A 13,792-nucleotide genomic window follows, 5' to 3' on the forward strand; every position below is an offset into this window, starting at 1 on the left:
GCACCACACTGACACTCAGCATGGGGACTGTGGAAGTAAGCAGATGATGGTGAAGAACAGAGGGGAACAGAACCAAAGCTGTATCCTGTGTAGGAGAGAGAGAGAGAGAGAGAGAGAGAGAGAGAGAGAGAGAGAGAGAGAGAGAGAGAGAGAGAGAGAGAGAGAACCATAATAAAATGTATTTGGTATGAAGATCCAAGGAACGAGCTGATAGTCTGATAGTAATATCAATAACAGGAGATGAATAGCTAAGAAGGATAAAGAAAAAAAAAATGGGAGCTTAATCACAGCAGTAGGTCTTGATGGAAACAAAAGAAAATAAGCAAATTATAGCACACCAAATATTTCTAGTACAGGCATGGGTGAAATGCTAACAAGTGGATAGTGAATTTCTCTCTCTCTCTCTCTCTCTCTCTCTCTCTCTCTCTCTCTCCAGGTCGTTTCACGAGCTTCCTTAACAGTTCATTTCCAGGATGGTGATCACTACCATTCGTGTTTTTTCTGCTGCACCTCTGACGCTGTTCAAGAATTACAGCACCATGTGGACTCGACGAGAGATGCGTGAGTATAATCGCCACTTTAAGTAGGTATGGTACATGGATGTAATGAAATAGGTAGGAGTAATCAGCTACTTGCATTTTGATGGTGAAACTAACTTTCAAATCCAGAACACACACACACACACACACACACGGCTCACAACCAAGAAGGCCTAGGTACGAATCCCGGGTGCGGCGAGGCAAATGGGTGAGCCTCATAATGTGTAGCCCCTGTTCACCTAGCAGGAAGTAGGTACGGGATGTAACCCGAGGGGTTGTGACCTCGCTGTTCTGGTGTGTGGTGTGTGAGTGGTCTCAGTCCTACCCAAATATTGGTCACTATGAGCTCTGAGTTCTTTTCGTAGGGTAACAGCCAGCTGGGTGACCAGCAGACGATCGTAGGTGAATGACACATTTCCAGACCTTTAACTGGTGGTAATAATGGACAAGCATTTAATATTTTAAAAGTAGTTCATTTGTTGCTTGCAAGTATTAACTGTGTATGTTGTCAGAAATACTCTTTTAATTTGATTTGTTGAGAGGGGTGATCACATGAAACACACTTGTCTCCTCCTCCTGTAAGGATGTCAGTCTATATGTACTTTTGTGATTAGTAATTCTTATTTTTTTGTTATCATATATATAACATCTTTCATTTAGAGTACACTGATGAAATGAGGAATGAAATTGTAGAATATAATTTTTTTTTTCATTGACCTACAACTACAGAATAACAAATTATTTTGTTACCATGCAAATAATATTTATTGGGGTAGTTTATCTCTTATAAATGTTTGGATGCTGCATAAAGTATAATTTGTGTTTCAAATTTTTCTGCTAATTCTTTTAAATCTAGAATAGCTGGGGAGTTCTCACTGGCTTAGAATATATATATATATATATATATATATATATATATATATATATATATATATATATATATATATATATATATATATATATATATATATATAATACACACACATATAATGAATGATGTTTAAGCCAGTTTATGCACTTTATGTATGCTGATGACAATGAATGGATTTTGATTAGATTTGCAAAGAATTTGATATAAAGTCAGTAGTTTGTTCAGATGAATTTCTTAGGTAAACAAGTGGCAGATACTCTACGTTCCTTGATTGCCAAGAATAAACAGGAAATAGAAGCTGCCCATCCCTACTTGGATATTGTCTACAATGATAAAATTACAGAGTTTATATTTTCTGTGGCTAAGACTCTCAGCCTCTCCAATGAAACCAAATACCAAGCACTGGAGATATACCAGAGGTAGGTTTTTGCATCTGATGATGTCCTTATACTTATCATTCATAGTAGCATTTATGTGGTCAGGTGGTGTAGTGCTTGACATTCTTGGCTCACAACCAAGAGATCTTAGGTTCAAATCCTGAGCTAAATGAAGATAAATAATGGTGTTTGTTTTCTTTTATGCTTCAACCTCTGGTCACTTAGCTGTAGATTGACATGGTGTGTAGGCTAAGGAGTTGTGCCTGCCTTCTTAGCAGAGCATAGTACATGAGGTCCGTAGAGTAGACAAATGTTGCTTGCCACATTGACTGAGAGATCTGTAGTTCTTTTCCATCAGAATCACCATTTATATTAATTCCTAGTGTGGCACCTCTTTAGTTTAGTGGCTAACATGCCGGGCTACAAATCCATGGGCCATGGCTCATAGCTGGCTTGGCACAGTCAGTGGAGAGCTCACCCAGCAGTTAATTTCTCCTCAGAGTTGATTAGTTTTCCCCAGTTGGGGAAAACTGGGAAAGGTAAAATTATGAAAATCCATATGTCACAGTGGCCCTCTGTTCCAGGGTAAGGGTTATCTAGGGTGACCACCTGCCCCTTAAAATACAAAATTGTTCCATATTGAATGAAGAGTTAAATGTTGCGTTCTGTTTTTAACCAATATGAAATGCCATTTGTTCCATATTTGGCTGTATGAATAATCAAACAAATTAAATCATTAATTCAAAGTCATCATGACCAAATATAGAGTCAAATATATAACCAGTTCACAAAAATATTTGTTTGTTAGGGCTTGTCGTGTGGTATGTGAACAGTATGCATTGTATCACCTCTCCTTTGCCTCCACCACCAACAGCTGTAAATCTAGACAAGGTAGGGGTGGACAATGCTGCTGCTGTGCCAAGTCTCAGGTCTGCTAGGTAGCACTGAGCAAAGGCTATCTCTTCGGATTCTCTTTTCACCCCCACTCCAAAGGCAAAGAAGCAGAAGTGCCTTCAGAAGTATCGATGTGAATAGGAAATAATTTTTCAATGTCACATTATTTATAAATAATACAGACATTTAACTTCAATAATATATTACTGACTATTTAAATGATAAATGTTTTCCGAAATATATCCTCACAATGAGTCCAGTCAACCATAGATTCCTCCTAATATAAGGTACTTATGAAAGAACTTATCTTCAATCCCCACTGATAGATGGGCTCTCTCCACTCATCATCACTGTTCCAACTTTTGCTACTGTGTTCTGTATTTTTTGAGATGGAGGTGGCAACTCTAGGGTTATCATCCACTATAGTCTCACAAATCAGTGAGATAGAGATGAGCACCACTACCAGGCAACTATAGCATATTTCCCCCCTTGTTATCTTTACCTAATATAGCTGCTAATGTTACTCTGTTGTGAAAAATAGCCATCATCATCATCTTTAAACTCTTAAATTCATGCTGTTTTTAACCTGCTGAGTGGCACTGGTGTTTATAAATGTTGCAGGATAATCTTGGTTAGTTTGCTACTAACAATTATAAATCTTGCAGGATTATTGAAATTTGCTTACCAGCCCTTCACTCCCTTTCGTTTGGTTGTGGGAGGTCACTATCCTCATTTTATTAGTACCTAATTGTCAGCATATAGTAATCTTTATATATAGTAGAAAACATTGAGTGTAAATTAATCATGTAAGTGTATCCAGTAGTTATGTCTGCAATTTATATTGCCTCAGTTTGTTACACAATTTAGTTTCAACTAGGCCCTCAGTGTTGCTTTTCTCTTCATACCTGTTCCACTTGTATCAAGTGGAAAAAAAAACTGGATGCTCCTTGCTTGCACCAGTTGCAAATGCAAACACTTCAAGTAATGTTCTTTTTGTATTTCTAAGGCATTTAGTCTGTTCTTTGATCACCCTTCATGAAAATATTCTATCTGGCCATATTTTCTTGTCCATGTATTGCATAAAATAAAATAAGGTATATTGTCGTTTTTCTTATTAGTGAAAACTTGAGATTAATTAGTTTTGCTTCATATGATTACTGCAGTAGCCTTGGCACCAGTTTAACAGCTTCTTAATTTGTCATTTAATACCTGTCCTTTACAGATTCATCTTAAGTTACCTGGACAGCTGTGTGACATGCTCAAAGGAAGACTTGTCCAATGACAAGGCACTTAAAATAAAGGCTAGGAAGATACAGGAAGAGACAACACCTAAGGCTTTAGCATGTGTGCTGATTGCATCCAAACTATCAAGCAATAAGGTCTGTAGTTTTATATTACTTTGTTGATTATTGATGACAACTGTACTTTGAAGAACTGTAATATCTTTTTGTTCCATAGATACAATATTGTGGATTTTTTTGCACTCATCTCAGTTATATCTCTGATAATGTTACTGGTAACAAGCAAAACAGTTTCATGTGTACTGTATGTTAGCTTTGCTTTATTGATTAATGAAAATGTACTTTGTTTCCTTGCAAATATTCAAATTCTAAATTACTCACAGTACTATGTTGATAGTTCAATTCAGTATTTTACATGAAAAAAGACAAATGTTTGTCACACACATACAGATATTACAGTATCACCTTTACTTCTCTAGAGCCTTTTTGCATCCACCCTGGCCTCATCTCTCTCATGGCTGAAGCTTCACCCTAGAGACATCTGCATTTATGAAATTCAGATATTGAAGCATCTTGAATTCAGGGTGAGTATGGGAATGAGTTTGCTTTATTTCAAATATATTATGTTGGTGCAAATAGGTAAGGTTAGGGACATATGCTATATCATGATTTTAGAAGTTAGCCTTGAATTTATGTTATTACATAAATAAATTTTCTAGTTCCTTTCAGGTCACACTCCAAATCTCTTCCAATCCTCTCCCATGAGTCTCTCTCTGTCACCTTTTTAAATCTTCTGATTCTTTTCTCGCTTGCATTTTGTTCTGTTCTTCATCCACTCACTAAAATACATATTTTTTTTTTTCCCACCAAACTGTCTTCCTCCATCACCACTTCCTCATTTTACTCTTATGGTTATTTTAGCAGCAGCATCAATTCTATTTTTGAAAGCTTTCTATACATCCTCAGTGTTAGCTTCTGCCATTACTGTCTAATTTTAGGCTCAACTGTAATTTTACGTCTAAAATTTTCTAGTACATATAATTTTCTGTTGACTTTAGATATTTTGGGGTTTTCATCCATCTTGTTTATCCCACGGCTAGTCAGTGGTCAGCATCAAGTGACATTGTTGATATGTTTGAAGATTCTTTTACTATTAGTTAATATCATATTTATTATTGATTTCCCTGTGTATTTACTATCTTGTCTACTCCATCTATACCTTGTTCATTTTTGGCCTGACACACACAAGTGGTGCAAGGCAATGGGTTGCTTATGTTTAGGAAAACTTATTGTAATGCATTTTGCCTATCTATAATTTTACAATTTATCATACTGCACATTGCCTATATAATTTTACACCATCTATGTCCATCCATCCTTTTTCATGGAAATGTACAAAAACACTTAGTGGGAATTTAATTTTAGGTTTAGTTTTGCACTTGAAGGTATTTTATTCACTGTACTAGTATATCACTGTCTCAGTTGTCTGGTGCTCACTGACCTAAACTTCACCACAGATGGTTTGGTAGTTTGGGTGTTATACCATCATTATCAGCAAAAAAACATTAAATTCAAACTGAAATTTTGGGATTGCCTTATCTAAAAGTTGTCCTATCCACCAAAATATACAGTAAGCTGAATCAAGGCTACAATGTAGAGATGGTCCAAATGTGTATTTTTCAGTATTTGCAAATGTGAACGTGAACAATAATTATCATTATTTGCAAATGCAAATTTTTTGTTTGAACAGGCATTATGATAATTACAATGGCTTGAGCCTTGGGCAAAGGCTGTGTGTGTGCCTGCAGTCTGCACTCTAGACTCTAGGTGGCATGTAAAAGTCTGCTGTGAGTTTGGCAGTAAGCTAAGATTAACCGTTTGATAGATCACATTGGAGTAATTCTCTCTTTCTCACATTGGAGTAATTCTCTCTTTCTCTCACTGCATTCATATAAGAATAGTGTTGAGATAGGCTTATAGCCTGTTTAATATTCATTATTGAAAAAATATTTGTTAGGCAACATGCAAACGTGAATGCGAATCTTTAAAAAACACACAAATATTTGATATTGTGAATGCAAATATGAATGTTTGGACTATCTCTAATATAGAGCTTCCTCTCTATGAATTACAAAAGTCTATTTTCATTTATTGATTTATTAGTTTTTAGGCTAGAAAATGCTTATTAATGAAATTAATTAAAATTTAAATTAAATATAATTAAAAGAAAAAAAACAAATAGCTATTGGCCACAGAAACCCATGATATGCTGAGGAGTCCATGATATAAATTAATGCATATTTGCCAGAAAAATTCATTAACTACTGAGGGCACAATAGGTGAACCCTCAAGGGATTACTGTATATGCCAAAAATATTTTTAAATAATAATGACCTACAAACATAACAGGTTATGAACTGCTGTCAGGAACTTAACCGGTAAATCAGGTGGTGTCTATTGTATGTCGATTTGACTGCTGTCAGGAACCTAACCGGTAAATCAGGTGGTGTCTATTGTATGTCGATTTGACTCCTCACAAGTATCTTGTGTATTGTGAAAATATCCAGATTTCTTTCCTTCATTACTGCCAAGTACATCCTCCTCTTTATCTCTTAAAGTGCTTGCATTAATTCTATTGCAACAGTCCTTTTTTCATAATACTTTTTGGTTCCGGATGTACTGCTGTCTCTCCTGTTCTGAGGTTCATTGTAGGTATCAAGATCACATATTATTTGGCAGTGGCTTGCTAGGCCTATCTTGCCTTCACCAGGGCTCTTTTACCTTTATTTGAGTGTGTTGCTCAGGGTACACGATTTGGAGTTGGTTTTTGCACCCTTAAGGGAGGATTTGTATGCAAAAAGAGTTTGTAGATAGTCTGGAAATATTTTATTAAGATTTTTTTTGGCCTTTCTCACAGGTGAAAATCAGTAATTTTTTTTTTTTTTGTCATTACAATATAAATCTCCCTAAACCAACCCCCTTATCAACCTCCTCAGCCAGTTTGCCCAGCTCCATCCCTAATGACACCAGCCAACATCTTTGACTCAGACTCCGAATGACAAGCAAAAGTACACTAGTAGTACAGTACATAATGTTGTGTTAGCTCATATGTAACCAGTGTGTTGTATACAGTTGTGAGCTCTTAAGTGAACACTAACTGTGTAATTGTGTAACGTTAAATGAACTCTGAGTGACCAGTTAGTGCATTGTATAGTAACAAAATATACCGTAAATATTTATCACAGGATTTATAATATGCCAACATGTTTATGTACATAGAAACTAGACAAAAATGTGTATTATCAAATAAATCAAACTTTTGGATAAACTGTTGGCACCCTCACCCCATATAGTTTGCTTTATGTAGGTTTTACTGTACTTTCATTATAACTTTAACATAATCATCTGCTATCAGAAGAAATGAATCCCCGCATTTGTGGTGACCTAACCGTACTACCACTAGGCTAGATAGATTTACACACACACACACACACACACACACACACACACACACACACACACAGTTAACAAAATCTCTTGTAATTTGCAGTGCTGTAAGGTATCCCCTGTTCTGGAGTACATTGGTGCAGCAGTGTCTGTTGCTGGACTGTGGTATGGAGGCAGTGACCCTTTCACCAGTAAGGTTAAAGGGTTGGACATAAAGCGTCTCTCTGCTGAGTGTGTCCAAGAGACAGCAGTTGAGTTATTAGACTTTGTGTATCTAAACCGGGAGCAAGTTTATGAGAAGTTGTGTCATTTCCTCACGGGCCGACCACCAAGACGCACAACCCAATTTCGGTGTGTAGTTTTTTTTCTTCGTTTGTGAAAAGATTAGATCCCTTTTTTTTTTTTTCTCATTACAGTATATATATTCACAGTAACAGTAACATTCTTTACATTTTTACATTTTGCAGTTTGAATGAGTCCTTTATGTATGTGTGTGTTATATTGCATCACTGATGTATATTTATAATCTCAAAAATAATACTCTAACCATATTCACAGGGCCAAGTTTGCACGGGTACTTGCTGACCGGATGTTGCTGGCAGGATCAGTGGTGGTAGCAGCAGCTGGAGTGCTGGGGGGTACAACAGCTGTTGCACCAGTGGTGGCTTCCTTGTGTTTTCTCATCCCAGTCACTCCCAAAGATCTCCTCATTTTTGCCACCTGTATATTGGAAAGTGTTCACTGTCCTATACCTCCTGTATGTGACCTACTGCATGACAAGTTAGATTAAGTAACCAGGCACTTCCCATTGCCATGACATCAATTCAGAGAAAGGTTACTTCACCACACTTGAGACTTATACTGTTTGAGGCCAGGGTTACAGAGTTAGGCCAGGGTTACAGAGTTCTTTAATTTTTTAATGTGTTATTGTTGGTTTTGTTAGTTTTGAATTATGTTGATTACATCATAAGTTTATTCTCATTTTATCGTAGGGAAAGGACAACAGTGGTATACAGGCTGGTTGTTATTTGAAAGACTGTCATGCTTTCCTTTTTTAAGTATTTCATGGAATGTTACTAATTGTAAGAGTATGAGTACCATTTCCTTGGCTGGCACTGTCATATTTACCCCTTCACTGAAAAAGGCATAGGAATGGTAATCCCTTGGGGGCTTTTGCTCTTTTTATAAATATACAAGTAAGTATACAAGACTTTTTTGTTTTTGCTTGTTTCCATTTGTTTAATCTTACATATACTGAAAACAAATATTTTCTGGATAGAAAAATGTTCTATTCATATATATATATATATATATATATATATATATATATATATATATATATATATATATATATATATATATATATATATATATATACGAGTATATATTTTTCTATACAGAGAATATTTGTTTTCAAAATATAGGTGAGGGCAAGTGGAAAGTCTTGAGTGGACCCTACACGATAAGTATTATTGTCAACATATTGACTCATTTTTATTGCGCAATAAAATATCAAACTTTTTGATGTCTTCAATATATTGTGTCATTCTTTAATATCGCCCCTTCACGGAATATTGCGCAATAATATTGATCGTGTAGGGTCAGCTTAAGGCAGCAAGACTGCTGGGAGAAAGGGGAAGGCATGCAGCAATCAAGTTCAGAGGAGCAATCAGCATAAAAACAACGGTGGAAGGAAACAAGAAATGAAATACCGTGGCGAAGGGAGAGGTTGAGAGAGTCTGTAAGAGCAGGCGAGTTAAGGCAAAAAGTTTAGCAGAATTGTACCATGGCAAGAAGAACCGTTTGAATAGACCACCTTGTATGTGGGATTCTATTAATTTGTCAGTAGCGCAAATTCGTTTTTGTGATATTAAACTTACGTTACTAGTCTGTAAAGGAAATTTTTTTTTTCATACATATGTAGGAGGAATACTGGCCAAATAAAAAAAAAAAAAAAAAGTTTCAGAAAAGGGTCCAAAGCAGTAGTCAAAGTGAAGGATAAGCGTCTTGAAACCTCCCTCTTAAGGGAATTGAAGTCATAGGAAGGTGGAAATACAGAAGCAGGTAGGGAGTTCCAGAGTTTACCAGAGAAATACTGGTTAACTCTTACATTAGAGAGCTGGAAAGGATAGGGTGAGAGAAGGGAAAGTATTGTGCAGCGAGGCCGCGGGAGGAGGGGAGGAATGCAGTTAGCAAGATCAAAAGAGCAATTGGCATGTGTATTTTTATTTATTTATTTTTTTTTAAGCAAGATCAGAAGAGCAATTAGCTTTTTTTTTTTTTTTTTATGTGCGTATTCTGGTGTTTACAGCGTTCATGTTGTAAAGCTCGTGAGAAGACAAGCGGTCGCAAAGAGGATACTAAAGAAAATGCACCAGTTTAGGAAAACAGAAAACCAGAAACCTATTCCAATAAAGGGAAAGGCTCTAGTTTTCACCATTCCAGAAATGTTAACCTCACCTGTTTCTAGGGAACGCCACGAGGCAGCACCTGTCCAGCAGTCACTACGCACTGGTACTAGACTCTGTAGTCGCTAAGTTTTCTATCCCACCGTTTCTTTAGGCACTGGAAGATGCTGCAAGCATATCAGAGTATGTAGAATTTCGTACATTACGTATGAAATTGCAGGACGACAGAAGATAGGAAAAATATAACCAACGACTCGTTTAACAGGAAGCCAACGAACACGAATAAGATCATAAAACGAAGAAAACCACCGAACAGGTAAAAAAAAGTAAAAGGTTAATAGATGGAAGACCAACGAACAGCTACAAGTACTTCACACTTCTCTTGCTGATCATCACTAACGGATTCGCTGTCTTCAGCTTCAGTTTTAGACTCAAAACTTTATGCATAAAGTTTCCGAATGCCGAGAACATGTCAAGAAACTCCATTTACCTCCACGTTGTCAGATTTCACGTCAGTGACTTGCCCTCTCTTCCACTTAAAAGTACATTTAGCATCGGTGGCTTGATAAAGACGCGTTCACCTACTTGAACATAGATCTTCTCACGGTAACTCGTATTCGGTACAATCAACAGATGTCTTCATGTGTATGTGAAGCCAATTTCTCTACAGAATTAGGCCTAGTATTGCTGCGTGCTGCTCTTTTAATCGTCCGATGATGACGTTCAACAATTCCATTTCATGAAGGTCGATAAGCTGCACGGAAGTGGATCCCGACGTTCCATCGTTCACATGACTGTTACCTGGCGAGACAGAAACACACAGCTATTATCCAACTGAATCTCAGCGGGAAGACCTCGTTCTCTGAATTATCTCAAGATGGTAGAATATTTTCTTGGCATTTTCCGATCGAATCTCCCTCTAAACTGCAAACCGACTAGGACCACAATCATCATAACACCTTCCATTGTAGTGCGTAACGTCAGTTGCCAATATAACCCAATTTTCTTCCACATTCAAATAACCCGGTTCGTGCTTAGATGGATCTATTGATCGGCGAACACATCGCTCAACGTTTTGCCTCAGAACATTTGAATCAACAACAAAGCTTTAAGAGAAGATTAGACAAGTTTATGGATGGGGATAGCAGATGGGAATAGGTAGATGTGTTTCATACAGGGACTGCCACGTGTAAGCCTGGTCGCTTCTTGCAGCTTACCTTATTTCTTATGTTCTTATGTTCTAAATGATGTTACTGGTGCAGATTCTATAAATTCATTGAATACGAACAAACATCAGTTTGGGTTGTACGTAGCCAGTCTTACTCACACGCATCAGCACGTCGGCTCTATTTCCATTCGACTCAACAAACGATATGTTGAATTCCAAATCATATTCATTTATAACAACGCGAATGACTGATAATCATCTCTTATCCAACATTCAAGACATTCCTGGAACTTTCACTCGGTAATCTCCAAATAGTACAGCACGAACCCAGCTCAAAATTGTTGCGGAATCAGCTTTTAAATGGAGAGACTTTAAGTTCCATTTTAATGCTACATTGTGATCTTTTACAGCAACATCCAACCCAGCAACGTTTATGTGAGCGGCATCAGACGCATTTCTTAACGATGCCCCGTCCTCAACAACTACACCTTATTTTATTTTATTCTATTTTATTTATTTATTTTTTAACACTTCAATGAGAGGAATGAATTCAATCTCTTTTCATGGACTGTCATCACAAGGAACAAGCTAACCTTTATTAATCCAACTTTCCATCTCATCCTCAAACCGACTCTTTACTGATTGGTACTTTCCACACTTTCGTAGCAATCATTATTTCTCAAAACAGGGGCAATTGCATTTTTCCAATGTCACTTTACGGTCCACACTTTACCATCAAACACAGCTGAAAAACCATCGTCTTACACAACCATAGCCAATGAAGACCTGGCAACAGACACCCACTACTTGCTTACGGTTACCACAATATCCAATAGACTCTGACTTCTTAAATTTAACAACTACCTTTAATCAACAAATTCCCACACTTACCAATGAAATCCATTCCTAATATGTCGATATTACCATGAGCCTTCGCGCAACAACGCAATCCACAACCGCATCACAACCGTTCACACAAACTGGTACAACAACATTGCCTTGACAGGCAACCTGACTTCCATCAATCGATAGAACAAGACTCGTTATGTAACCACCCAAAAACATCCCCCATATTGAACGGGAACAACCGGTACCAACCAATGCTCTCACCTGACGAGCACAAACTACCGCATTCATAAGTCTGAACAATGAATATTTCACATTTTACATTTCAGTCTCTTAAGATGCAACAGACGGACTTACCTGACGCCACAGCCCTCACATGGGTGGCCTACAGCACACACAGCTGCCTGGTGCGCAACAAAACAACTCGAAGCTCCGAATACGGGCCTCAAGCGCGTTGTTCACTTCTGTAAAGCAATTTATGTGTATTTCTGTGGCGTTACACAACAAAAAACTTCTTTCTCACCTGCCATGATATCTGCCTCTTTTTTTTTTTAGTTCACTCACTGCCATTCTTCCTTGGTTGAACGTAAAATTCTTCCACCCACCTCTTTATAACAACAACACAACGATGGTCATCACTCATTAGTATAACACGTATTTCCCGTTGCTTTCCCACCCTAATATGTTTCTACCACAATAATGTCCGCCATCCTCAAATAAAAAAATAGTTCATTACATCATCGTCCACCCAAGACATCTAAACAATTCGCGCAAGTTTTTGTCCCTCTCTTACCGTATCCCTGCACCACACGCCTTCCTCGTCCTCACTGACACTCCTCACCTACCTTCGCCACGTGGACCTTGACGTGGAGAGTGAGGTGGTGCGAATCGAGGTAAGTTGCCAGATGTCTGTAAGGTAAGGCTGTCACATTGAGCCAGAAAAGACTGAATAAAAGGTGAAATATGTAAGAGAAAAAGCGTAATAAGAAATTGGATGTTCTAATTAAGATTATGAAACAAAATCAGCTTAGTTTTGTGGTCTACAGATGGCAGGATGTTTGGCTAACCATGTGGCGGGGTATTCAAAAGTAATTTCCTGGGAATATAAAACATACCGCACAGATAACACAAGATGGATTGATGTGGTTAGGGACATCACAAGTACTCTGAGCTCTCCACCTTCGTGCTTCCAAATGTTAAGAGCTATTTTAGTGATGGTAGCTCTTTCAGAATGACTATTAATAAAAAGTTCATTCACATACCTGATTGAGCACCGGGTTGAGTTTCTTTTGCAGGTGACTGAATAGAATATAACGACGGCAATAAGGTACAATCAGAGAGAGAATGCCACACTTCTCCGTCTTAATTCCATCCAACCTTCCAGTCCAAGGAACATATCAAACATTTCGGCGCCTTATTTCCATTACCTAACACTTTCACTGCGATATGCAACAATTCACGGCAATAAAAACAATGTATGGAATTTTTACAAGCATCTACAAAAAAAAAAAAAAGATGAAAAAGGAATAGATTTTGCTATTTCTAGGTTGTATACAAAGTTTGGAAATGGCTGTAGAACAAAAAAAAAAAAATATGCTTCACAGTGGTTAGTAATTAGGAAAGGGCCAAGTAACAGTGAATGGGTTAGCTGGATCTACAGTTACTGGGAATTTCAAGGATGTTTTCATGATTTTTGTGAGAGAGAGAGAGAGAGAGAGAGACCCAATTAATTATCTCTATGACCTTTGAATTATAATAGTGTTAATGAGAGAACAAACCCTTTAGAATCACAAAGAGAAAGATTAAAGGATCAGCTACATGAGGGATAAAAAAAAAAATAATTAGGCTTGACCTTCACCCCCTCACTCACAGATGCAGTAGTGAAATCCTCGCTGCCTGTCAGACTCGCTGCAAGTGGTAAACATGCTTCTCTTGACCTAAAAGATTATCACTTAAATATCATCCTATGTTTTTCTTTTTTGAAAATTAAAGTCCTTGTTA

The 13,792-nt window shown here is 37.3% G+C and overlaps 1 protein-coding gene and 1 long non-coding RNA gene across 12 annotated transcripts in view; one reads left to right on the top strand and one right to left on the bottom strand.

Moving 5' to 3' along the window:
• The window catches only part of LOC135111097 (cyclin N-terminal domain-containing protein 1-like), a 9,666-nt gene extending 1,087 nt beyond the window's left edge, over positions 1–8,579 (top strand). For 2 of the 11 annotated variants that reach the window (XM_064024049.1, XM_064024052.1), the window contains exons 2-7: positions 462–561; positions 1,754–1,829; positions 3,904–4,060; positions 4,402–4,506; positions 7,473–7,720; positions 7,928–8,579. In XM_064024049.1, coding sequence (XP_063880119.1) covers positions 474–561; positions 1,754–1,829; positions 3,904–4,060; positions 4,402–4,506; positions 7,473–7,720; positions 7,928–8,159 — 906 coding nt within the window. In that variant the 5' untranslated portion in view covers positions 462–473 and the 3' untranslated portion in view covers positions 8,160–8,579. Of the gene's footprint in view, positions 1–436; positions 562–1,635; positions 1,830–3,903; positions 4,061–4,401; positions 4,507–7,472; positions 7,721–7,927 lie in introns of those variants that run through there. The other 9 variants (XM_064024042.1, XM_064024044.1, XM_064024043.1 and 6 more) reach the window with 5 other exon arrangements.
• On the bottom strand, positions 6,792–12,686 carry LOC135111100 (uncharacterized). Its single transcript, XR_010273556.1, has 4 exons — positions 12,585–12,686; positions 12,149–12,255; positions 9,830–9,944; positions 6,792–8,089 (listed from the first exon to the last, which is right to left on the bottom strand). It is a non-coding gene; the product is annotated as an uncharacterized LOC135111100 (long non-coding RNA).
• Between the last annotated feature and the right edge of the window lie 1,106 nt (positions 12,687–13,792).

Source organism: Scylla paramamosain, chromosome 21 (genome assembly GCF_035594125.1).
Source record: "Scylla paramamosain isolate STU-SP2022 chromosome 21, ASM3559412v1, whole genome shotgun sequence".
In the NCBI taxonomy this organism is placed as follows: domain Eukaryota; kingdom Metazoa; phylum Arthropoda; class Malacostraca; order Decapoda; family Portunidae; genus Scylla; species Scylla paramamosain.